General features: G+C 50.9%; 1 protein-coding gene across 1 annotated transcript; it reads right to left on the bottom strand.

Moving 5' to 3' along the window:
- Positions 1-3,904: 3,904 nt before the first annotated feature.
- On the bottom strand, positions 3,905-25,771 carry gnmt (glycine N-methyltransferase). Its single transcript, XM_031902366.1, has 6 exons — positions 25,505-25,771; positions 18,268-18,395; positions 10,624-10,737; positions 7,093-7,235; positions 6,895-7,013; positions 3,905-5,747 (listed from the first exon to the last, which is right to left on the bottom strand). The coding sequence occupies exons 1-6, from the start codon at positions 25,708-25,710 to the stop codon at positions 5,576-5,578; spliced, it is 882 nt and encodes a 293-aa protein (XP_031758226.1). The 5' UTR covers positions 25,711-25,771; the 3' UTR covers positions 3,905-5,575.
- Between the last annotated feature and the right edge of the window lie 1,492 nt (positions 25,772-27,263).

Here is a 27,263-nt window from a genome sequence, read left to right as displayed (position 1 = left end):
TGTGCCAGCATGGGGCTGTGGGACTGACCGGTGCCTGCCCTGTTTGTACCCCTGTGCCAGCATGGGGCTGTGGGACTGACCGGTGCCTGCCCTGTTTGTACCCCTGTGCCAGCATGGGGCTGTGGGACTGACTGGTGCCTGTCCTGTTTTTGTACCCCTGTGCCAGCATGGGGCTGTGGGACTGACTGGTGCCTGTCCTGTTTTTGTACCCCTGTGCCAGCATGGGGCTGTGGGACTGACTGGTGCCTGTCCTGTTTTTGTACCCCTGTGCCAGCATGGGGCTGTGGGACTGACTGGTGCCTGTCCTGTTTTTGTACCCCTGTGCCAGCATGGGGCTGTGGGACTGACCGGTGCCTGCCCTGTTTGTACCCCTGTGCCAGCATGGGACTGTGGGACTGACTGGTGCCTGTCCTGTTTTTGTACCCCTATGCCAGCATGGGGCTGTGGGACTGACCGGTGCCTGTCCTGTTTTTGTACCCCTGTGCCAGCATGGGACTGTGGGATTGACCGGTGCCTGTCCTGTTTGTACCCCTGTGCCAGCATGGGGCTACGGGACTGACTGGTGCCTGTCCTGTTTGTATCCCTTTCCTAAGCCGAGGTGCCTGTCCTGTTTGTACCCCTGTGCCAGCATGGGAATATGGGACTGACTGGCGACTGTCCTGTTAGTATCCCTGTGCCAGCATGGGAATATGGGACTGACTGGCGACTGTCCTGTTAGTATCCCTGTGCCAGCATGGGAATATGGGACTGACTGGCGACTGTCTTGTTAGTATCCCTGTGCCAGCATGGGAATATGGGACTGACTGGCGACTGTCCTGTTAGTATCCCTGTGCCAGCATGGGAATATGGGACTGACTGGCGACTGTCCTGTTAGTATCCCTGTGCCAGCATGGGAATATGGGACTGACTGGCGACTGTCCTGTTAGTATCCCTGTGCCAGCATGGGAATATGGGACTGACTGGCGACTGTCTTGTTAGTATCCCTGTGCCAGCATGGGAATATGGGACTGACTGGCGACTGTCCTGTTAGTATCCCTGTGCCAGCATGGGAATATGGGACTGACTGGCGACTGTCCTGTTAGTATCCCTGTGCCATCATGGGAATATGGGACTGACTGGCGACTGTCCTGTTAGTATCCCTGTGCCAGCATGGGAATATGGGACTGACTGGCGACTGTCTTGTTAGTATCCCTGTGCCAGCATGGGAATATGGGACTGACTGGCGACTGTCCTGTTAGTATCCCTGTGCCAGCATGGGAATATGGGACTGACTGGCGACTGTCCTGTTAGTATCCCTGTGCCAGCATGGGAATATGGGACTGACTGGCGACTGTCCTGTTAGTATCCCTGTGCCAGCATGGGAATATGGGACTGACTGGCGACTGTCTTGTTAGTATCCCTGTGCCAGCATGGGAATATGGGACTGACTGGCGACTGTCCTGTTAGTATCCCTGTGCCAGCATGGGAATATGGGACTGACTGGCGACTGTCCTGTTAGTATCCCTGTGCCATCATGGGAATATGGGACTGACTGGCGACTGTCCTGTTAGTATCCCTGTGCCAGCATGGGAATATGGGACTGACTGGCGACTGTCTTGTTAGTATCCCTGTGCCAGCATGGGAATATGGGACTGACTGGCGACTGTCCTGTTAGTATCCCTGTGCCAGCATGGGAATATGGGACTGACTGGCGACTGTCCTGTTAGTATCCCTGTGCCAGTATGGGAATATGGGACTGACTGGCGACTGTCCTGTTAGTATCCCTGTGCCAGCATGGGACTGAAGGAGACCAGTCCTGTTTGTATCACTCTTCCACATGGGGCTCTAGAATTGGGGGTTGTTCTGTTTGAATCCCTGCACCAACTCAGCCCCACTGAGCCCAGACTTTGTACCCCTGCCCCCACCTGGCCAGTCTGGGAATGATGTTTTGTACCTGTTGAACCCACAGACTCCGGGCTGTTTGTATCGGTGCCTGTAGGAGACCTGCCCTGTTTTTATCTCGGCACCGACCAAGGGACTGGAAATCTCACCCCAAACAGCCCAGACCGGCAGTCTGTAGGTTCATAGACAGTCACTGTATGTGGGGGGGCTGTTTGGGCCCCTGTGTACTCATACCCCCCAACTGTCCCGCTTTTCGCGGGACAGTCCCGCTTTTTATGGCGCGTCCCGCTGTCCCGGATAGTTCCATGAATGTCCCGCATTGTGGAACATTCATGGAACTATCCGGCACAGCGGGATGCGCTTGCTGTGCCGGATGTTCACGCTTCGTCTGTGGCTTCGTTATGCCTCTCCTTGCGCTGCGCGACAGGCCCGTTTATAAGGTTGCGCCTGTGGGTGTGACGTCATTACGCAGGGGGCGCAACCTTATAAACGGGCCTGTCGCGCAGCGCAAGGAGAGGCATAACGAAGCCACAGAAGAAGGCGGAGCGCCTATGGGAGGTACTGTGATAGGGGGACACTGTGTATAGGGGGCTACTTTGATAGGGGGCTACTGTGTATAGGGGGCTACTGTGTATAGGGGGCTACTGTGATAGGGGGCTACTGTGTATAGGGGGCTACTGTGTATAGGGGGCTACTGTGATAGGGGGACACTGTGTATAGGGGGGTACTGTGATAGGGGGACACTGTGTATTGGGGGCACTGTGTATTGGGGGGCTACTGTGTATAGGGACACTGTGTATGGGGGGCTACTGTGTATGGGGGGCTACTGTGTATGGGGGTTACTGTGTATGGGGGGCTGCTGTGTATGGGCGGGCTACTGTGTATGGGGGGGCTGCTGTGTATGGGGGGGCTGCTGTGTATATGGGGCTACTGTGTATGGGGGGCTACTGTGTATGGGAGGCTACTGTGTATGGGGGTTACTGTGTATGGGGGGCTGCTGTGTATGGGAGGCTGCTGTGTATGGGGGTTACTGTGTATGGGGGGCTGCTGTGTATGGGGGGCTACTGTGTATGGGAGGCTACTGTGTATGGGGGTTACTGTGTATGGGGGGCTGCTGTGTATGGGGGGGCTACTGTGTATGGGGGGGCTGCTGTGTATGGGGGGGCTACTGTGTATGGGGGGGCTGCTGTGTATGGGGGGGCTGCTGTGTATATGGGGCTACTGTGTATGGGGGGCTACTGTGTATGGGCGGGCTACTGTGTATGGGGGGGCTGCTGTGTATGGGGGGCTGCTGTGTATATGGGGCTACTGTGTATGGGGGGCTACTGTGTATGGGGGGGCTGCTGTGTATGGGGGGGCTACTGTGTATGGGGGGCTACTGTGTATGGGGGGGCTACTGTGTATGGGGGGCTACTGTGTATGGGGCGGGCTACTGTGTATGGGGCGGGCTACTGTGTATGGGGCGGGCTACTGTGTATGGGGGTACTGTGTATGGGGGGGAAAAACTGGTACTTAGTTATAACTGACTGCCTTCTCTCTATATTTGTATTTTAATGTAGGAGTTGCTATATTGTTTTTCTTAGGTCATTCAGTATGAGGGTATAGCACATTTTCGTCTGCTCCCGCCATTTGATCTATATAAAAGGGGTATTTTTTTTAAAATGGGGTGTGGTAATTGGGGCGTGACCACAAAAGGGGGCATGGTCAAAAAAAATTGCCGCGCTGCGCGCACCAAATCTTTTTGTCCCTCTTTTCATTTTTCAAATGTTGGGAGGTATGTGTACTTATTATATATCTCAGTCCTGACCTGTTTGTATCCAGCAGCCAAACAGTCTCTGGGCTTCAAGGACTTGTTCCCCTTTAAATTGCAGTTGGTTCAGCGGCTCTGCGCTTTGGAATTTCAGCAGCTAACAGGTTGCTAGGGTCATATTTAACCTAACAACCAGGCAGTGGTTTGAAAGATCAGAAATAACGGTTATTGGAAACGCCGGGAAGTGACCAATGAGAGACAAAGACACAGAGATCATTGTTGTGATGATTTATTTCCAATTAATTGTATAAATTCTGCAATTTAATGTACAGCTTTGGTTTAGCGTGTAACATATATGTACAATACGTGTCCCCGTGTGTCACATGTACCCAGTGTGTAGCCTTATACAGAGAGACATGCAGACCGGGGCAGAGACATGCAGACCGGGGCGGAGACATGCAGACCGGGGCAGAGACATGCAGACCGGGGCGGAGACATGCAGACCGGGGCAGAGACATACAGACCGGGGCAGAGACATACAGACCGGGGCGGAGACATACAGACCGGGTCGGAGACATGCAGACCGGGGCAGAGACATGCAGACCGGGGCAGAGACATACAGACCGGGGCAGAGACATGCAGACCGGGGCGGAGACACGCAGACCGGGGCAGAGACATACAGACCGGGGCAGAGACATGCAGACCGGGGCGGAGACACGCAGACCGGGGCGGAGACACACAGACCGGGGCGGAGACACACAGACTGGGGCGGAGACACACAGACCGGGGCAGAGACACACAGACCAGGGCAGAGACATACAGACTGGGGCAGAGACATACAGACTGGGGCAGTAAGGCCACAGATACCCCCGTACTGACACACGTGGGGAAGGCCACTAATTCCATGTTACACTAAGGTACCAATCTAGGGGCAACTAGAAAAGTACAGATTGTCAGACTATTTCGTATTTAGGCCACACCCACTTTTTGGCCCCTCAACCTTTGACCACACCCATTCAAGGTCACGGCCATAAAGTGCCACTGTTTAGCCAATAGCAGCCAGTGGGGGTCCGCACTTTTCCTGGGGGCCAAAGTGGGGGGCACGGTGCCACATACAGTCACACAGATTGGCATATACCCCCCCAGTCTATAGAAATCCTTATACATAGTCGTATGGAGACTGGGGGCAACTCCCCGACCCCCCGATTATGATTACTGGGGGTCCCACTGAACTAACGGCAGCCAATGAATGCCACAAAGCAAGATGACTGGCAGTTTGGGGGGGGTGGAATGAATAGATCAGTGATTGGAGCAGGAAGGGGGCGGGGGATGAATGGATCAGTGATTGGAGCAGGAAGGGGGCGGGGGAATAAACAGATCAGTGATTGGTGCAGGAAGGGGGCAGGGAATGAATGGATCAGTGATTGGTGCAGGAAGGGGGCGGGGGAATGAATAGATCAGTGATTGGTGCAGGAAGGGGGCAGGGAAAGAATGGATCAGTGATTGGTGCAGGAAGGGGGCGGGGGAATGAATGGATCAGTGATTGGAGCAGGAAGGGGGCGGGGAATGAATGGATCAGTGATTGGAGCAGGAAGGGGGCGGGGGAATGAATGGATCAGTGATTGGAGCAGGAAGGGGGCGGGGGAATGAATGGATCAGTGATTGGAGCAGGAAGGGGGCGGGGGAATGAATGGATCAGTGATTGGAGCAGGAAGGGGCCAGAGGTTTTGCCAAATTTCAGTTTCACAGATTGAAGCACAAAATCATTGCCGAATCCCTCCACCCGCAAAAGCGCATATTCTCGGGGCCCCCACCATCAGTGGGCCCTAATCACACTGGGGATTCCAATTCCCTTATAGGAAAGACACAGGGCCCCTGTACCCCGACATCAGCAGAGACCCCTCCAATATAAACAGCCATAGGCCCATAGGGATCTGCCCTGGATTAGGCGGTTCTTTTAGCCACATGGATGAAGTAACAGGGGGCCCTCTCCTGGCCAGGGGTATATGGCAGGAAGTCCCCATACACCTTGTGTTGGCATTGCCCCCCAAATGCCTCGTGCAGGAGCCCAGTGAAGGGATCCAGGAGGTGCGGGTAATAGGACAGGCGGAATTTGCTGCAAGAGAGGAAAGCGAAACATTACCCTGGTCATAGTGCTAAGTACCTACGGGTATGTAGGTAGGTACATGGGGGTATGTAGGTACATGGGGGTTAGGTAGGTACATAAGGGGTAGGTAAATGGGGGGTATGTAGGTACATGAGGGGTAGGTACATGGGGGTGGGTAGATACATGGGGGTAGGTAGGTACATGGGGGTAGGTACATAAATGGGGGGTATGCAGGCACAGGGGGTGTAGGTAGGTACATGGGGGGTGGGTAGGTACATGGGAGGGTATGCAGGTACATGGGAGGGTAGGTAGGTACATGGGGAGTATGTAGGCACATAGGGGTAGGTAGCTACATGGGGTGGGTAGGTACATGGGAGGGTAGGTAGGTATATGGGGGTAGGTAGGTACACGGGGTAGTTAGGTACATGGGGGTAGGTAGGTACATGGGGATAAGTAGGTACATGGGGTAGGTAGGTACATGGGGGTTGGTAGGTACATGTGAGGTCGGTACATGCGGAGTAGGTAGGTACATGGGGGGTAGGTAGGTACATGGGGGAGTAGGTAGGTACATGGGGGTGGGTAGGTACATGGGAGGTAGGTACAGGGGGTAGGTAGGTACATGGGGAGTAGGTAGGTACATGGGGGTAGGTAGGTACATGGGAGGTAGGTACATGGAGAGTAGGTAGGTATGGGGGGTGGGTAGGTACATGGGGGTAGGTAGGTACATGGGGGTTTGGTAGGTACATGGGAGGGTATGTAGGTATGGGGGGGTAAGTAGGTATATAGGGGTAGGTATGTTAATGGGGGGATGTAGGTACATGGGGGGAGTAGGTAGGTACATAGGGTAGTAGGTACATAGGGGTAGGTAGGTACATGGGGGTTAGAAGGTACATGGGGGGTAGGTAGGTAGGTACATGGGGGTTGGTAGGTACATGTGAGTTAGGTACATGGGGAGTAGGTAGGTACATGGGGAGTAGGTAGGTACATGGGGGTAGGTATGTACATGGGGGAGTAGGTAGGTACATGGGGTAGGTAGGTACATGGGAGGTAGGTAGGTACATGGGGAGTAGGTAGGTACATGGGGGGTAGGTACATGGGAGGTAGGTACATGGGGAGTAGGTAGGTACATGGGGGTAGGTACATGGGGGGTAGGTACCTCAGTTCAGGCTGTGCCTCCTGTGATGTCGGAACCTGCACAGTATAATCCAGAGTCACCATATGGGGCTTATTATTGACAAAGAGGACGGAGGTGGAGATATCCTGAGTCAGGTCACTCTGCAGAGATAGAGAATAAGGGTTGGGCGGAGCCAGTGGGAGGTGCCAGTAGGTTGGGGGAGGGGGTAATTACACTCACCTTGTAATAAATGTTCTTGCCCTGGGGGGCACAGCCGGTGCTTAGGATATAGTCATAGTTCCTGTGATCAATGATTAAGATGCCCCCGGGCCGGACCATCCCTGCAATATTGCGCAGTGCCAACCGGTGGTCACTCTGGTCTCCTACAAGGAATAAAAAATAAATGTGTGGAGGGAGGGGTGAAAGGCGCGACCTGCAGTGACCCCACCTCCTCTACCTGTATCAGCCAGAGACAACTGGGTCACATGGCAGCTCTCAGTATTACCCAGCAGCCCCTGCGTCACTGCGTTAATAGAGACGGAACATGCCAGTGTTTTGTATCCCAATTTATTTGCCCATTTGGCCACTGACCCTGCCCCAGGCCCTGCAGCAACTGCTTCATGGAACCTCTCAGGTCTCCGGATTTCATGCAAAATTCTATGTAATGTATAATATACTGTATATAATGTATATAATGATGTATATAATAATATTGTATATAATAATACTAATAATAATACTACTAATAATAATAATCTATATAATGTATAATATACTGTATATAATGATGTATATAATAATAATGTATATAATAATGTATAATATAATGTATAGAATAAAATTGTATATAATAATAATCTATGTAATGTATAATATAATGTATATAATGATGTATATAATAATATTGTATATAATAATAATGTATATAATAATGTATAATATAATGTATATAATAATATTGTATATAATAATGTATAATATAATGTATATAATAAGTGTATATAATAATGAATAATATAATGTATATAATAATATTATATATAATAATGTATAATATAATGTAAATAATAATGATGTATATAATAATAATAATAATAATAATAATCTATGCAATGTATAATATAATGTATATAATGATGTATATAATATTGTATATAATAATAATGTATATAATAATGAATAATATAACATATATAATAATAATAATGTATATAATAATGTATAATATAACATATATAATAATATTGTATATAATAATGTATAATATAATGTAAATAATAATGATGTATATAATAATAATAATAATCTATGGAATGTATAATATAATGTATATAATAATGTATAATATAATGTATATAATAATAACCTATGTAATGTATAATATATTGTATATAATAATGTATAATATAATGTATATAATAATAAGCTATGTAATGTATAATATATTGTATACAATAATAATAATAATAATAATAATAATAATAATAATAATAATAATAATAATAATAATATATAATAATAATAATAATAATAATAATAATAATAATAATAATATATGTAATGTATAATATACTGTATATAATGTATATAATGATGTATATAATAATATTGTATATAATAATAATAATAATCTATGTAATGTATAATATACTGCATATAATGATGTATATAATAATATTGTATATAATAATAATGTATAATATAATGTATATAATAATATTGTATATAATAATAATGTATATAATAATATTGTATATAATAATAATAATCTATGTAATGTATAATATAATGTATATAATAATGTATAATATAACGTATATAATAATAATAATCTATGTAATATGTAATGTATAACATAATGTATATAATACTGTATATAATAATAATGTATATAATAATAATGTATATCATAATATTGTATATAATAATCTATGTAATGTATAATATAATGTATATAATGATGTATATAATAATGTATATAATAATAATGTATAATATAACGTATATAATAATAATAATCTATGTAATATGTAATGTATAACATAATGTATATAATACTGTGTATAATAATAATGTATATAATACTGTATATAATAATAATGTATATAATAATGTATAATATAATGTATATAATAATATTGTATATAATAATAATGTATATCATAATATTGTATATAATAATAATAATAATAATCATCTATGTAATGTATAATATAATGTATATAATGATGTATGTAATAATGTATATAATAATGTATAATATAACATATATAATAATAATAATATATGTAATATGTAATGTATAATATAATGTATATAATAATAATAATAAGCTATGTAATGTTTGCCATAAAATTCGCGAAATGGCGAAAAATTTGTGAAACGCAAACGTGCTGTTTTGACGTGACGGCGCCCTTTTTTGACTTGACAAATTTTTCCGTGCCGATATTTCACAGAAGTTTGGTGAAACAATTTGTGAAATGGGGAAATTGGCTGCGAATCCATGCCTGCCGAAACAATTCGCTCATCACTACTGCTGGGTACTTATAGGTTCTATGGGCCCAATATTGGCCTAGAACATAATATTTGTAATTGGATAGAGAACTGGCTGAAGGATAGAGTACAAAGAGTGGTGGTAAATGGAACATTTTCTAATTGGACCAGTGTGGTTAGTGGGTACCGCAGGGGTCAGTCCTTGGGCCTTTGCTTTTTAACTTGTTTATTAATGACCTGGAGGTGGGCATAGACAGTATTGTTTCTATTTTTGCTGATGACACTAAATTGTGCAAAACTATAAGTTCCATGCAGGATGCTGCCGCTTTGCAGAGCGATTTGACAAAATTAGATAACTGGGCAGCAAACTGGGAAATGAGGTTCAATGTTGATAAGTGCAAAGTTATGCACTTTGGTAGAAATAATATAAACGCAAACTATCTACTGAATGGGAGTGTGTTGGGGGGATCCTTAATGGAGAAGGATCTAGGGGTTTTTGTTGATAACAAGTTGTCTAATTCCAGGCAGTGTCATTCTGTGGCTACTACAGCAAATAAAGTGCTGTCTTGTATAAAAAAGGCATTGACTCAAGGGATGAGAACATAATTTTGCCCCTTTATAGGTCCCTGGTAAGGCCTCACCTTGAGTATGCAGTGCAGTTTTGGGCTCCAGTCCTTAAGAAGGATATTAATGAGCTGGAGAGAGTGCAGAGACGTGCAACTAAACTGGTTAAGGGGATGGAGGATTTAAACTATGAGGTTAGACTGTCGAGGTTGGGGTTGTTTTCTCTGGAAAAGAGGCGCTTGCGAGGGGACATGATTACTCTGTACAAGTACATTAGAGGGGATTATAGGCAGTTGGGGGATGTTCTTTTTTCCCATAAAAACAATCAACGCACCAGAGGTCCCCCCTTTAGATTAGAGGAACAGAGCTTCCATTTGAAGCAGCGTAGGGGGTTCCTCACGGTGAGGGCAGTGAGGGGGTTGGGGAATGCCCCTAGTGATGGGGTAATGGCAGATTCTGTTAATGCCTATAAGAGGGGCCTGGATGAGTTCTTGATCAATCAGAATACCCAAGGCTATTGTGATACTAATATCTACAGTTAGTACTAGTGGTTGTATATATAGTGTATGTATGTGAGTGTATAGATTGGTAGGTGTGGGTTAGGTGTGCTGGGTTTACTTGGATGGGTTGAACTTGATGGACACAGGTCTTTTTTCAACCCTATGTAACTATGTAACTATGTAAATACTGCCGTGGTGCCAGCGCCACCATTACCTTTGAAATCAGGAAGATGAGCAAATGAATTTCCCAAACAAATGACAGCATCGAATCCCAGTCCGGGGCGCGGGATCTCCTGCTCCAGAGACAGCCAGTTGCCCTCCTCAATCACTGGGGGAACAGAATGGAACCATTATAGCCAGTTGCCCCCCTCAATCACTGGGGGAACAGAATGGAACCATTATAGCCAGTTGCCCCCCTCAATCACTGGGGGAACAGAATGGAACCATTATAGCCAGTTGCCCCCTCAATCACTGGGGGAACAGAATGGAACCATTATAGCCAGTTGCCCCCCTCAATCACTGGGGGAACAGAATGGAACCATTACAGCCAGTTGCCCCCCTCAATCACTGGGGGAACAGAATGGAACCATTATAGCCAGTTGCCCCCCTCAATCACTGGGGGAACAGAATGGAACCATTATAGCCAGTTGCCCCCCTCAATCACTGGGGGAACAGAATGGAACCATTATAGCCAGTTGCCCCCCTCAATCACTGGGGGAACAGAATGGAACCATTATAGCCAGTTGCCCCCCTCAATCACTGGGGGAACAGAATGGAACCATTATAGCCAGTTGCCCCCCTCAATCACTGTGGGAACAGAATGGAACCATTATAGCCAGTTGCCCCCCTCAATCACTGGGGGAACAGAATGGAACCATTATAGCCAGTTGCCCCCCTCAATCACTGGGGGAACAGAATGGAACCATTATAGCCAGTTACCCTCCTCAATCACTGGAGGAACAGAATGGAACCATTATAGCCAGTTGCCCCCCTCAATCACTGGGGGAACAGAATGGAACCATTATAGCCAGTTGCCCTCCTCAATCACTGGGGGAACAGAATGGAACCATTATAGCCAGTTGCCCCCCTCAATCACTGGGGGAACAGAATGGAACCATTATAGCCAGTTGCCCCCCTCAATCACTGGGGGAACAGAATGGAACCATTATAGCCAGTTGCCCCCCTCAATCACTGGGGGAACAGAATGGAACCATTATAGCCAGTTGCCCCCCTCAATCACTGGGGGAACAGAATGGAACAAGTATAGGGAAAATCATACAAATATGGAAAAAACCTCAAAAGCGAGGGGAGGCAGTGTAGGTAAGCACTGGGTATGGGAGGGGGATAAGGGGAGGATGAGGGGAGGCAGTGTAGGTAAGCACTGGGTATGGGAGGGGGATGTGGGAAGGATGATGGGAGGCAGTGTAGGTAAGCACTGGGTATGGGAGGGGGATAAGGGGAGGATGAGGGGAGGCAGTGTAGGTAAGCACTGGGTATGGGAGGGGGATGAGGGGAGGCAGTGTAGGTAAGCACTGGGTATGGGAGGGGGATAAGGGGAGGATGAGGGGAGGCAGTGTAGGTAAGCACTGGGTATGGGAGGGGGATGAGGGGAGGCAGTGTAGGTAAGCACTGGGTATGGGAGGGGGATAAGGGGAGGATGAGGGGAGGCAGTGTAGGGAAGCACTGGGTATAGGAGGGGGATGAGGGGAGGCAGTGTAGGGAAGCACTGGGTATGGGAGGGGGATAAGGGGAGGATGAGGGGAGGCAGTGTAGGTAAGCACTGGGTATGGGAGGGGGATAAGGGGAGGATGAGGGGAGGCAGTGTAGGGAAGCACTGGGTATGGGAGGGGGATGAGGGGAGGCAGTGTAGGTAAGCACTGGGTATGGGAGGGGGATAAGGGGAGGATGAGGGGAGGCAGTGTAGGTAAGCACTGGGTATGGGAGGGGGATGAGGGGAGGCAGTGTAGGTAAGCACTGGGTATGGGAGGGGGATAAGGGGAGGATGAGGGGAGGCAGTGTAGGTAAGCACTGGGTATGGGAGGGGATGAGGGGAGGCAGTGTAGGTAAGCACTGGGTATGGGAGGGGGATGAGGGGAGGCAGTGTAGGTAAGCACTGGGTATGGGAGGGGGATGAGGGGGAGGATGAGGGGAGGCAGTGTAGGTAAGCACTGGGTATGGGAGGGGGATGTGGGAAGGATGATGGGAGGCAGTGTAGGTAAGCACTGGGTATGGGAGGGGGATAAGGGGAGGATGAGGGGAGGCAGTGTAGGTAAGCACTGGGTATGGGAGGGGGATGTGGGAAGGATGATGGGAGGCAGTGTAGGTAAGCACTGGGTATGGGAGGGGGATAAGGGGAGGATGAGGGGAGGCAGTGTAGGTAAGCACTGGGTATGGGAGGGGGATGAGGGGAGGCAGTGTAGGTAAGCACTGGGTATGGGAGGGGGATAAGGGGAGGATGAGGGGAGGCAGTGTAGGTAAGCACTGGGTATGGGAGGGGGATGAGGGGAGGCAGTGTAGGTAAGCACTGGGTATGGGAGGGGGATAAGGGGAGGATGAGGGGAGGCAGTGTAGGGAAGCACTGGGTATGGGAGGGGGATGAGGGGAGGCAGTGTAGGTAAGCACTGGGTATGGGAGGGGGATAAGGGGAGGATGAGGGGAGGCAGTGTAGGTAAGCACTGGGTATGGGAGGGGGATGAGGGGAGGCAGTGTAGGTAAGCACTGGGTATGGGAGGGGGATAAGGGGAGGATGAGGGGAGGCAGTGTAGGGAAGCACTGGGTATGGAGGGGGATGAGGGGAGGCAGTGTAGGTAAGCACTGGGTATGGGAGGGGGATAAGGGGAGGATGAGGGGAGGCAGTGTAGGTAAGCACTGGGTATGGAGGGGGATGAGGGGAGGCAGTGTAGGTAAGCACTGGGTATGGGAGGGGGATAAGGGGAGGATGAGGGGAGGCAGTGTAGGTAAGCACTGGGTATGGGAGGGGGATGAGGGGAGCAGTGTAGGTAAGCACTGGGTATGGAGGGGGATGAGGGGAGGCAGTGTAGGTAAGCACTGGGTATGGGAGGGGGATGAGGGGAGGATGAGGGGAGGCAGTGTAGGTAAGCACTGGGTATGGGAGGGGGATGTGGGAAGGATGATGGGAGGCAGTGTAGGTAAGCACTGGGTATGGGAGGGGGATAAGGGGAGGATGAGGGGAGGCAGTGTAGGTAAGCACTGGGTATGGGAGGGGGATGTGGGAAGGATGATGGGAGGCAGTGTAGGTAAGCACTGGGTATGGGAGGGGGATAAGGGGAGGATGAGGGGAGGCAGTGTAGGTAAGCACTGGGTATGGGAGGGGGATGAGGGGAGGCAGTGTAGGTAAGCACTGGGTATGGGAGGGGGATAAGGGGAGGATGAGGGGAGGCAGTGTAGGTAAGCACTGGGTATGGAGGGGGATGAGGGGAGGCAGTGTAGGTAAGCACTGGGTATGGGAGGGGGATAAGGGGAGGATGAGGGGAGGCAGTGTAGGGAAGCACTGGGTATGGGAGGGGATGAGGGGAGGCAGTGTAGGTAAGCACTGGGTATGGGAGGGGGATAAGGGGAGGATGAGGGGAGGCAGTGTAGGTAAGCACTGGGTATGGGAGGGGGATAAGGGGAGGATGAGGGGAGGCAGTGTAGGGAAGCACTGGGTATGGGAGGGGGATGAGGGGAGGCAGTGTAGGTAAGCACTGGGTATGGGAGGGGGATAAGGGGAGGATGAGGGGAGGCAGTGTAGGTAAGCACTGGGTATGGGAGGGGGATGAGGGGGAGGCAGTGTAGGTAAGCACTGGGTATGGGAGGGGGATAAGGGGAGGATGAGGGGAGGCAGTGTAGGTAAGCACTGGGTATGGGAGGGGGATGAGGGGAGGCAGTGTAGGTAAGCACTGGGTATGGGAGGGGGATGAGGGGAGGCAGTGTAGGTAAGCACTGGGTATGGGAGGGGGATGAGGGGAGGATGAGGGGAGGCAGTGTAGGTAAGCACTGGGTATGGGAGGGGGATGTGGGAAGGATGATGGGAGGCAGTGTAGGTAAGCACTGGGTATGGGAGGGGATAAGGGGAGGATGAGGGGAGGCAGTGTAGGTAAGCACTGGGTATGGGAGGGGGATGTGGGAAGGATGATGGGAGGCAGTGTAGGTAAGCACTGGGTATGGGAGGGGGATAAGGGGAGGATGAGGGGAGGCAGTGTAGGTAAGCACTGGGTATGGGAGGGGGATGAGGGGAGGCAGTGTAGGTAAGCACTGGGTATGGGAGGGGGATAAGGGGAGGATGAGGGGAGGCAGTGTAGGGAAGCACTGGGTATGGGAGGGGGATGAGGGGAGGATGAGGGGAGGCAGTGTAGGGAAGCACTGGGTATGGGAGGGGGATAAGGGGAGGATGAGGGGAGGCAGTGTAGGTAAGCACTGGGTATGGGAGGGGGATGAGGGGAGGATGAGGGGAGGCAGTGTAGGTAAGCACTGGGTATGGGAGGGGGATGTGGGAAGGATGATGGGAGGCAGTGTAGGTAAGCACTGGGTATGGGAGGGGGATAAGGGGAGGATGAGGGGAGGCAGTGTAGGGAAGCACTGGGTATGGGAGGGGGATGAGGGGAGGCAGTGTAGGTAAGCACTGGGTATGGGAGGGGGATGAAGGGAGGTAGGTAGGTAAATACTGGGTATGGGAGGGGGATGAAGGGAGCCTCCCTTCCCCTATGGTTTTGTGAGCCCCCCTTTCCCTGTGGTTCTGTAAACCTTCCTCCCCTTTTGGTTCTGGGAGCCTCCTTTCCCCTACAGTTCTAGGAGCCTCCCTCTCTTCTTTGATCGCTTGTGGCTGCACCAACGTTCCTGCCATTCTGTTGCCTGTTTGCCCCCTGCTGTGCCCCCACCCTGACAGTCTGCCCGCCCTGGGCCTTGGCGCATACCCCAAGTGGGCCTTACGTTGGCAGAAGGTGGTGCCCTCAATCTTTACTGGCAGTAAGCAGGGGTGCCACCGGGCTGGGGATATCTACGACTATTAGTATGGGCGGGACATGGGATGATTTGCCCATATGGGTGGGACATGAGATGATTAGCCTGTATGGGCGGGACATGGGATGATTTGCCCATATGGGTGGGACATGAGATGATTTGCCCATATGGGCGGGACATGAGATGATTTGCCCATATGGGTGGGACATGAGATGATTTGCCCATATGGGCGGGACATGAGATGATTTGCCCATATGGGTGGGACATGAGATGATTTGCCCATATGGGTGGGACATGAGATGATTAGCCCGTATGGGCGGGACATGAGATGATTTGCCCATATGGGCGGGACATGAGATGATTAGCCTGTATGGGCGGGACATGGGATGATTTGCCCATATGGGTGGGACATGAGATGATTAGCCCGTATGGGCGGGACATGGGATGATTTGCCCATATGGGCGGGACATGAGATGATTAGCCTGTATGGGCGGGACATGGGATGATTTGCCCATATGGGTGGGACATGAGATGATTAGCCCGTATGGGCGGGACATGAGATGATTTGCCCATATGGGTGGGACATGAGATGATTTGCCCATATGGGCGGGACATGAGATGATTTGCCCATATGGGCGGGACATGAGATGATTAGCCCGTATGGGCGGGACATGAGATGATTTGCCCGTATGGGCGGGACATGAGATGATTTGCCCGTATGGGCGGGACATGAGATGATTTGCCCGTATGGGCGGGACATGAGATGATTTGCCTGTATGGGTGGGACAGGAGATGATTTGCCCGTATGGGCGGGACAGGAGATGATTTGCCCGTATGGGCGGGACATGAGATGATTTGCCCGTATGGGCGGGACAGGAGATGATTTGCCTGTATGGGTGGGACAGGAGATGATTTGCCTGTATGGGTGGGACAGGAGATGATTTGCCTGTATGGGTGGGACAGGAGATGATTTGCCCGTATGGGCGGGACATGAGATGATTTGCCCGTATGGGCGGGACAGGAGATGATTTGCCTGTATGGGTGGGACAGGAGATGATTTGCCCGTATGGGCGGGACAGGAGATGATTTGCCTGTATGGGTGGGACAGGAGATGATTTGCCCGTATGGGCGGGACATGAGATGATTTGCCCGTATGGGTGGGACAGGAGATGATTTGCCTGTATGGGTGGGACAGGAGATGATTTGCCCGTATGGGTGGGACAGGAGATGATTTGCCTGTATGGGCGGGACAGGAGATGATTTGCCCGTATGGGCGGGACAGGAGATGATTTGCCCGTATGGGTGGGACAGGAGATGATTTGCCTGTATGGGCGGGACAGGAGATGATTTGCCCGTATGGGCGGGACAGGAGATGATTTGCCCGTATGGGCGGGACAGGAGATGATTTGCCCGTATGGGCGGGACAGGAGATGATTTGCCCGTATGGGTGGGACAGGAGATGATTTGCCCGTATGGGTGGGACAGGAGATGATTTGCCTGTATGGGTGGGACAGGAGATGATTTGCCCGTATGGGTGGGACAGGAGATGATTTGCCTGTATGGGCGGGACAGGAGATGATTTGCCCGTATGGGCGGGACAGGAGATGATTTGCCCGTATGGGTGGGACAGGAGATGATTTGCCTGTATGGGCGGGACAGGAGATGATTTGCCCGTATGGGCGGGACAGGAGATGATTTGCCCGTATGGGTGGGACAGGAGATGATTTGCCTGTATGGGCGGGACAGGAGATGATTTGCCCGTATGGGCGGGACAGGAGATGATTTGCCCGTATGGGTGGGACAGGAGATGATTTGCCTGTATGGGCGGGACAGGAGATGATTTGCCCGTATGGGCGGGACAGGAGATGATTTGCCTGTATGGGTGGGACAGGAGATGATTTGCCTGTATGGGTGGGACAGGAGATGATTTGCCTGTATGGGTGGGACAGGAGATGATTTGCCCGTATGGGCGGGACATGAGATGATTTGCCCGTATGGGCGGGACAGGAGATGATTTGCCTGTATGGGTGGGACAGGAGATGATTTGCCCGTATGGGCGGGACAGGAGATGATTTGCCTGTATGGGTGGGACAGGAGATGATTTGCCCGTATGGGCGGGACATGAGATGATTTGCCCGTATGGGTGGGACAGGAGATGATTTGCCTGTATGGGTGGGACAGGAGATGATTTGCCCGTATGGGTGGGACAGGAGATGATTTGCCTGTATGGGCGGGACAGGAGATGATTTGCCCGTATGGGCGGGACAGGAGATGATTTGCCCGTATGGGTGGGACAGGAGATGATTTGCCTGTATGGGCGGGACAGGAGATGATTTGCCCGTATGGGCGGGACAGGAGATGATTTGCCCGTATGGGTGGGACAGGAGATGATTTGCCTGTATGGGCGGGACAGGAGATGATTTGCCCGTATGGGCGGGACAGGAGATGATTTGCCCGTATGGGCGGGACATGAGATGATTTGCCCGTATGGGTGGGACAGGAGATGATTTGCCTGTATGGGTGGGACAGGAGATGATTTGCCCGTATGGGCGGGACATGAGATGATTTGCCCGTATGGGCGGGACATGAGATGATTTGCCCGTATGGGCGGGACAGGAGATGATTTGCCTGTATGGGTGGGACAGGAGATGATTTGCCCGTATGGGCGGGACAGGAGATGATTTGCCCGTATGGGCGGGACATGAGATGATTTGCCCGTATGGGCGGGACATGAGATGATTTGCCTGTATGGGTGGGACAGGAGATGATTTGCCCCCGTGGTTACATTAGTTGCTGTTCCTCCCCCCTTTCTGCACATTTAGCTGTTAATAAACTGATTTCCCTGCAGTAAGTTGCCCTTTATTGCCCCAAACACAAACAGTTGGTCTCTTTATCTCACCCCATTTATCAAATGCCGGCTCCTTCCGACGGTTCCACCGCGTCTTTAGGGCGTATTTCAGCATCTTGTCGCTGGCGTCAACACTGACCACCGAGTAGCCCTCCTCCACCAGCATCTCCGAATCTACCCTGCGGGCAGAGAAAAACTGTCACTACCCCCGTACCAGCCCCCCCGGGGTATGTGAGGAACAGCTAGGGGCATATATAGTGTGAGGGAGCAGTTGGGGGCATATATATTGTGAGGGGCAGCTGGTGGGCATATATAGTGTGAGGGAGCAGTTGGGGGCATATATAGTGTGAGGGAGCAGTTGGGGGCATATATATTGTGAGGGGCAGCTGGTGGGCATATATAGTGTGAGGGAGCAGTTGGGGGCATATATATTGTGAGGGGCAGCTGGTGGGCATATATAGTGTGAGGGAGCAGTTGGGGGCATATATATTGTGAGGGGCAGCTGGTGGGCATATATAGTGTGAGGGAGCAGTTGGGGGCATATATATTGTGAGGGGCAGCTGGTGGGCATATATAGTGTGAGGGAGCAGTTGGGGGCATATATATTGTGAGGGGCAGCTGGTGGGCATATATAGTGTGAGGGAGCAGTTGGGGGCATATATATTGTGAGGGGCAGCTGGTGGGCATATATAGTGTGAGGGAGCAGTTGGGGGCATATATAGTGTGAGGGAGCAGTTGGGGGCATATATATTGTGAGGGGCAGCTGGTGGGCATATATAGTGTGAGGGAGCAGTTGGGGGCATATATAGTGTGAGGGAGCAGTTGGGGGCATATATATTGTGAGGGGCAGCTGGGGGCATATATAGTGTGAGGGAGCAGTTGGGGGCATATATATTGTGAGGGGCAGCTGGGGGCATATATAGTGTGAGGGAGCAGTTGGGGGCATATATATTGTGAGGGGCAGCTGGTGGGCATATATATTGTGAGGGGCAGCTGGTGGGCATATATATTGTGAGGGGCAGCTGGTGGGCATATATAGTGTGAGGGAGCAGTTGGGGGCATATATAGTGTGAGGGAGCAGTTGGGGGGTATATATATTGTGAGGGGCAGTTAGAGTGACACAGATGAGGGAGGGGACAGTTTAGGTTTGATGGGTGGGGCTATTCTGCATTCCCCCTCCCCCCAGTGACATAGATGAGGGAGGGGACAGTTTAGGTTTGATGGGTGGGACTATTCTGCATCCCCCCCCCCCCCCCAGTGACACACATGAGGGAGGGGACAGTTTAGGTTTGATGGGTGGGGCTATTCAGCATCCCCCCTCCCCCCAGTGACACACATGAGGGAGGGGACAGTTTAGGTTTGATGGGTGGGGCTATTCTGCATCCCCCCTCCCACCAGTGACACACATGAGGGAGGGGACAGTTTAGGTTTTATGGGTGGAGCTATTCAGCATCCCCCCTCCCCCCAGTGACACACATGAGGGAGGGGACAGTTTAGGTTTGATGGGTGGGGCTATTCTGCATCCCCCCTCCCACCAGTGACACACATGAGGGAGGGGACAGTTTAGGTTTTATGGGTGGAGCTATTCTGCATCCCCCTCCCCCAAGTGACACACATGAGGGAGGGGACAGTTTAGGTTTGATGGGTGGGGCTATTCTGCATCCCCCCTCCCCCCAGTGACACAGATGAGGGAGGGGACAGTTTAGGTTTGATAGGTGGGGCTATTCTGCATCCCCCCTCCCCCCAGTGACACACATGAGGGAGGGGACAGTTTAGGTTTTATGGGTGGGGCTATTCTGCATCCCCCCTCCCCCCAGTGATACAGATGAGGGAGGGGACAGTTTAGGTTTGATGGGTGGGGCTATTCTGCATCCCCCCTCCCACCAGTGACACAGATGAGGGAGGGGACAGTTTAGGTTTGATGGGTGGGGCTATTCTGCATTTCCCCTCCCCCCAGTGACACAGATGAGGGAGGAGACAGTTTAGGTTTGATGGGTTGGGCTATTCTGCATCCCCCCTCCCCCCAGTGACACAGATGAGGGAGGGGACAGTTTAGGTTTGATGGGTTGGGCTATTCTGCATTTCCCCTCCCCCCAGTGACATAGATGAGGGAGGGGACAGTTTAGGTTTTATGGGTGGGGCTATTCTGCATCCCCCCTCCCCCCAGTGACACACATGAGGGAGGGGACAGTTTAGGTTTGATGGGTGGGGCTATTCTGCATTTCCCCTCCCCCAGTGACACAGATGAGGGAGGGGACAGTTTAGGTTTGATGGGTGGGGCTATTCTGCATCCCCCCTCCCCCAGTGACACAGATGAGGGAGGGGACAGTTTAGGTTTGATGGGTGGGGCTATTCTGCATCCCCCCTCCCCCCAGTGACACAGATGAGGGAGGGGACAGTTTAGGTTTGATGGGTGGGGCTATTCTGCATCCCCCCTCCCCCCAGTGACACAGATGAGGGAGGGGACAGTTTAGGTTTGATGGGTGGGGCTATTCTGCATCCCCCCTCCCCCCAGTGACACAGATGAGGGAGGGGACAGTTTAGGTTTGATGGGTGGGGCTATTCTGCATCCCCCCTCCCCCCAGTGACACAGATGAGGGAGGGGACAGTTTAGGTTTGATGGGTGGGGCTATTCTGCATCCCCCCTCCCCCCAGTGACACAGATGAGGGAGGGGACAGTTTAGGTTTGATGGGTGGGGCTATTCTGCATCCCCCCTCCCCCCAGTGACACAGATGAGGGAGGGGACAGTTTAGGTTTGATGGGTGGGGCTATTCTGCATCCCCCCTCCCCCCAGTGACACAGATGAGGGAGGGGACAGTTTAGGTTTGATGGGTGGAGCTATTCTGCATCCCCCCTCCCCCCAGTGACACACATGAGGGAGGGGACAGTTTAGGTTTGATGGGTGGAGCTATTCTGCATCCCCCCTCCCCCCAGTGACACAGATGAGGGAGGGGACAGTTTAGGTTTGATGGGTGGGGCTATTCTGCATTCCCCTCCCCCCCAGTGACACAGATGAGGGAGGAGACAGAGAGACATGAATGGAGGAGCCACACATCATGGAAGGAGACCTATATAAATATTTATTTAGTTCAGTTGTGAAAGTTCCATTTGTCTGCTGTGCAAATACTCCTCTACCCACATCCCCACACACTGACACGTACACATACTGACACTCACACTCACACTCACTCACACACTGACACACACTGACACACACTCACACACTGACACGTACACATACTGACACTCACACTCACACTCACTCACACACTGACACACACTGACACACACTCACACACTGACACGTACACATACTGACACTCACACTCACACTCACTCACACACTGACACACACTCACACTGACACTCACACTGACACTCACTGACACACACTCACACTGACACTCACACTGACACTCACACACTGACACGTACACATACTGACACTCACACTGACACTCACTCACACACTGACACTCACACTGACACTCACTCACACACTGACACACACTGACACACACTCACACACTGACACTCACACTGACACTCACACACTGACACACACTCACACTGACACTCACACTCACACACTGACACGTACACATACTGACACTCACACTGACACTCACTCACACACTGACACACACTGACACACACTCACACTGACACTCACACACTGACACACACTCACACTGACACTCACACACTGACACGTACACATACTGACACTCACACTGACACTCACACTCACTCACACACTGACACACACTGACACACACTCACACTGACACGTACACATACTGACACTCACACTGACACTCACACTCACTCACACACTGACACACACTGACACACACTCACACTGACACTCACACACTGACACACACTCACACTGACACTCACACTCACACACTGACACGTACACATACTGACACTCACACTGACACTCACACTCACTCACACACTGACACACACTGACACACACTCACACTGACACTCACACACTGACACACACTCACACTGACACTCACACTCACACACTGACACGTACACATACTGACACTCACACTGACACTCACACTCACTCACACACTGACACACACTGACACACACTCACACTGACACTCACACTGACACTCACAAACTGACACACACTCACACTCACACACTGACACGTACACATACTGACACTCACACTGACACTCACACTCACTCACACACTGACACACACTCACACTGACACTCACACTGACACTCACACACTGACACACACTCACACTGACACTCACACTCACACACTGACACGTACACATACTGACACTCACACTGACACTCACACACACTCACTCACACACTGACACACACACTCACACTGACACACATTCACACTCACACACTGACACACACTGATACGTACACATACTGACACACACACTGACACACACTCACACTGACACTCACACACACTCACTCACACACTGACACACACACTCACACTGACACACATTCACACTCACACACTGACACACACTGATACGTACACATACTGACACTCACACTGACACTCACTCACACACTGACACACACTCACACTGACACTCACATTCACACTCACACACTGACACGTACACATACTGACACTCACACTGACACTCACTCACACTGACACTCACATTCACACACTGACACGTACACATACTGACACTCACTCACACACTGACACACACTCACACACTGACACACTGACACTCACACACTGACACGTACACATACTGACACTCACACTGACACTCACTCACACACACACTGACACTCACATTCACACTCACACACTGACACTGACACACACTGACACGTACACATACTGACACTCACACTGACACTCACACACACTCACACTGACACTCACATTCACACTCACACACTGACACGTACACATACTGACACTCACACTGACACTCACTCACACTGACACTCACATTCACACACTGACACGTACACATACTGACACTCACTCACACACTGACACACACTCACACACACTCACACACTGACACACACTCACACTGACACTCACACACACTCACACTGACACGTACACATACTGACACTCACACTGACACTCACACACACTCACACTGACAGGCACACTCACACTAACATTTCAATAATAATAATGTACATTAAAAGTTCCCTATAGGTTATGTTTTTGTTTTACACTGATAGGGCTGTTACTTGCACTCCTTAAGCCCAACTGCCCCGGTCCAGCCCCACTGCCCCTTTCCAACCTGTCAGTTACAGCTCCTAATGCTCCTGCGGAACCAACATGGCCGCCCCCACAGAGGATCATGGGGGATCAGGGAATGTAAGGACACAAAGCTAAAGTGACAGTGAGAGGGGGAATAAAGTGCAGTTCCCGGGGTCGGTATCTGGTTACAGGATTGGGCTCTGTGTGTGAGACCCAAACGGAACTTTCTGCTTCAGTCCCACAGTCCTGGTCACATGGTCCGTTCCTCTCTCCGCTTGTTTTTCCTTCTCTCCGGCAGCAGCGTGAGGCAATGGGAAAGGGGATTTCATCATCATCATCAGCGGAACATTCACTCCCCTGTCCCCCAATCCCAATGTATCCCCTTACTTCTTGCCCCGCCGGGTGAGCCTGTGCCCCCCGGTGCCAGAGACAGGGGCACAGTGGGGGGGCTGCCAGTCGGCGCAGACACAATAGGAGATACAGTCTGTGACCTTCCCATGGGAGATAACGGACTGGGAGGGGGTTTCTTGTTTTTATGCACAATTAGTGCAAATAATAATTTGAGTGTGAGTGAGATACTCAAATACAGTGTAAATGATTCAACAACAGACAGTACAGCCAATAGGGGGTACAGCCTTCTTTCTAGACAAAATATTTTGGGGTGGTCCCAGTTCTTATCTGGCAGTAAGTGATCTCTGCTATAGGCACAGGGAATAGCCCGGCCCAGGGCAGTTGCAGCATAAGATATTTGGGGCAGGGGTACTTGGGGCAAGTAGAAGTAGGGGCAGGGGGTACCTGGGGGCAGGGGGTACCTAGGGGCAGGGAGTACTTGGGGGCAGGGGGTACCTGGGGGCAGGGGGTACCTGGGGGCAGGGAGTACTTGGGGGCAGGGGGTACCTGGGGGCAGGGAGTACTTGGGGGCAGGGGGTACCTGGGGGCAGGGAGTACCTGGGGGCAGGGGGTACCTGGGGGCAGGGAGTACTTGGGGCAGGGGGTACCTGGGGGCAGGGGGTACCTGGGGGCAGGGAGTATTTAGTGGCAGGGGGTACCTGGGGGCAGGGGATACCTGGGGGCAGGGGGTACCTGGGGGTAGGGGTACGTGGGGGCTGGGGTACGTGGGGGCAGGGGGTACCTGGGGCAGGGGGTACCTGGGGGGTACCTGGGGGCAGGGGGTACCTTGGGGCAGGGGTACCTGGGGGTAGGGGTACGTGGGGGCAGGGGATACCTGGGGGCAGGGGGTACCTGGGGGTAGGGGTACATGGGGGCTGGGGTACGTGGGGGCAGGGGGTACCTGGGGGGTACCTGGGGGCAGGGGGTACCTTGGGGCAGGGGTACCTGGGGGCAGGGGGTACCTGCTGAGCTAAAGGACACAGATAGACAAATGCTGCACAGCACTATAACTTTATACTTTATGGGGTTGATTCACTAAAAGGATATTTGCGTTAATTTAGACGCGATGCTGTTTGTGTTATTTAAGTCGTGAAGACTATTTTTGTGCGGTATTTGACGCAACGTGATAATTAACGCAGCATGCACAAATTGTTGCCGCGTGCGAAAAACCGCCGGCCATATTAGCCATACACGCCATTACTTTCTGAAAATGCCGATTTCCCTGCAAACTGGCGGCTGCGTCACTCTGGGGCCGACACTGAGTAAATCCCACTGCGACTCCATATTGTGTTGCCAAAAGCTCAGTAACTGCACTTTTCTATAATTAGCGCCTGCCCCAAGTAGGGGTTAATCTTCGCTCAGACTAATGCGATATTTAGCGCGTCGAAGTGTTTGCGACTCATGCATTAATACTATTTCTATTCGCTATTTAACACATGCGACAAAATTTTAGGGAATCGCGCATTTTTTTTTGCGTCAATTTTAATGCAAAAAAGCATGCGATAACGCTTACCAACCTTTAGTGAATCAGCCCTTATGTGTCACTTGGGGCTCGGCCCCCCTAAGGCTCCATTGCGCCACACTGATGGGGATTGGAGGAGGAGGAGCCATATATTGGGGGCACACAGCAGCCCCTCCCATTTGCTCACCCAGTTCCACAGGCCACGTCCAGCACGGTGCGACAGTTGTGCTCCTGTAGCAGCGACAGGATCCAGCTGCGATACTCGTCCGTGCGGCTGCGCTTGTCCCCGATATAGAGGTGCCAGACCCGGGCAGCCCGGCCATCCGCGTACTGATCCGGCAGCCCCTCGGCCCCCACGCCCAGGGAACGGGTGCGATACACACTGTCCACCATCCTACTGACTCTGGGGCCACAAACAGCAGCTCAATGGGCCAGTGCGCTCCCAGCTCTCACACTTATACACAAACACACACTCACTCACTGGCCAATCCCTGAGCCCCAAACAGCACACACCCCCCCACACTGACACCGAGCCAACCGCAGCTCTGACAGCCTCACCTACCAACCAATCACATCGCTGACAGCCCGACACAATAACCAATCACAGCCAGACAACCCTCACTCATTGGCCAATGGCAGTGAGAGCAGCTGCACATGTTCTCAGTGTACACTAAGAAACACACCCCCAGGGCAGCCAATCAGAAGTGACAGAACAGCAGCACTGTGAGACGGGGAAAGAAGAATGGCCGCAGCCAGCCAATCAGGAGTCAGACTGAGGGGGGGTTAGTGGGAGGCGGCTGCCATTGCTAGTACTGGAGCCAGGGGGTAACTTCAGGAGACCGAGCTGTTCTATAATTAACCCGACATGCCCCCTGTTTGTCTGCCCTGGAGGCAGCTTGGATGTGCGCCTAAACCCACAGCAGCCGAGAACATTCCCCCCCGGAACATTCCCCCACACACACACACACACACACATCCCAGAACAAACAGGGTCTGAGCAGCAACAACACAGGGAAACATGTTCCCCCCAAGGGCCGGGTCCTTTCTACCTGTTTCTATAAATGTTTATTGATATAGTCCTGTCCCACTGCAATAAACCTACATACACAGCGACTCCAACCTCCCAACTGGGCCGATATTGGCCAGATAGAACCTCTTCTGACAGCTCAGCCCCCAGTCCTGGATTCTTACTGAAAAGTCCCTCATTTCCCTTTCATCTCCTGCACTGAATGTTAAAAAAGATACAAACTTAATTAAAAGTATCATTTGGCAGAGAGCCCAGAAATCTTAACGAGCTTCCGCTGCACTTAGATACAGTGTTTCTCATATTTAATTAAATGAGTAGCTTTTGCCAGAGAGCCCAGAAATCTTAACGAGCTTCAGCTGCACTTAGATACATTGTTTCTCACATTTAATTAAATAAATACCTTTTGGCAGAGAGCCAAGAAATCTTAATGAGCTTCAGCTGCACTTAGATACATTGTTTCTCACATTTAATTAAATAAGTAGCTTTTGGCAGAGAGCCAAGAAATCTTAATGAGCTTCAGCTGCACTTAGATACATTGTTTCTCACATTTAATTAAATAAATACCTTTTGGCAGAGAGCCAAGAAATCTTAATGAGCTTCAGCTGCACTTAGATACATTGTTTCTCACATTTAATTAAATAAGTAGCTTTTGGCAGAGAGCCCAGAAAGCTTAAAGGAACAGTAACACCAAAAAATTCAAGTGTATAAAGGAAATTCCAATATAATGTACTGCTGCCCTGCACTGGTACAGCTGGGGTGTTTGCTACAGAAACCCTACTATAGTTTATATAAATGCCCCGCTGTGTAGCCCCGGGGGCAGCCGTTCCTGCACTGGTACAGCTGGGGTGTTTGCTACAGAAACCCTACTATAGTTTATATAAATACCCCGCTGTGTAGCCCCGGGGGCAGCCGTTCCTGC

Source organism: Xenopus tropicalis, chromosome 5, assembly GCF_000004195.4.
Source record: "Xenopus tropicalis strain Nigerian chromosome 5, UCB_Xtro_10.0, whole genome shotgun sequence".
Classification (NCBI taxonomy): domain Eukaryota; kingdom Metazoa; phylum Chordata; class Amphibia; order Anura; family Pipidae; genus Xenopus; species Xenopus tropicalis.
This window is presented reverse-complemented; position numbering and strand designations above follow the sequence as displayed.

Excerpts from the sequence above, each read along its gene's own strand:
- gnmt (XM_031902366.1), bottom strand. The coding sequence starts at position 25,710 with ATGGTGGACAGTGTGTATCGCACCCGTTCCCTGGGCGTGGGGGCCGAG. Across the intron at positions 7,014-7,092 it reads GCAAGAACATTTATTACAAG|AGTGACCTGACTCAGGATAT; the intron begins GTGAGTGTAATT and ends CTATCTCTGCAG. Across the intron at positions 5,748-6,894 it reads GAGGCACAGCCTGAACTGAG|CAAATTCCGCCTGTCCTATT; the intron begins GTACCTACCCCC and ends CCTCTCTTGCAG.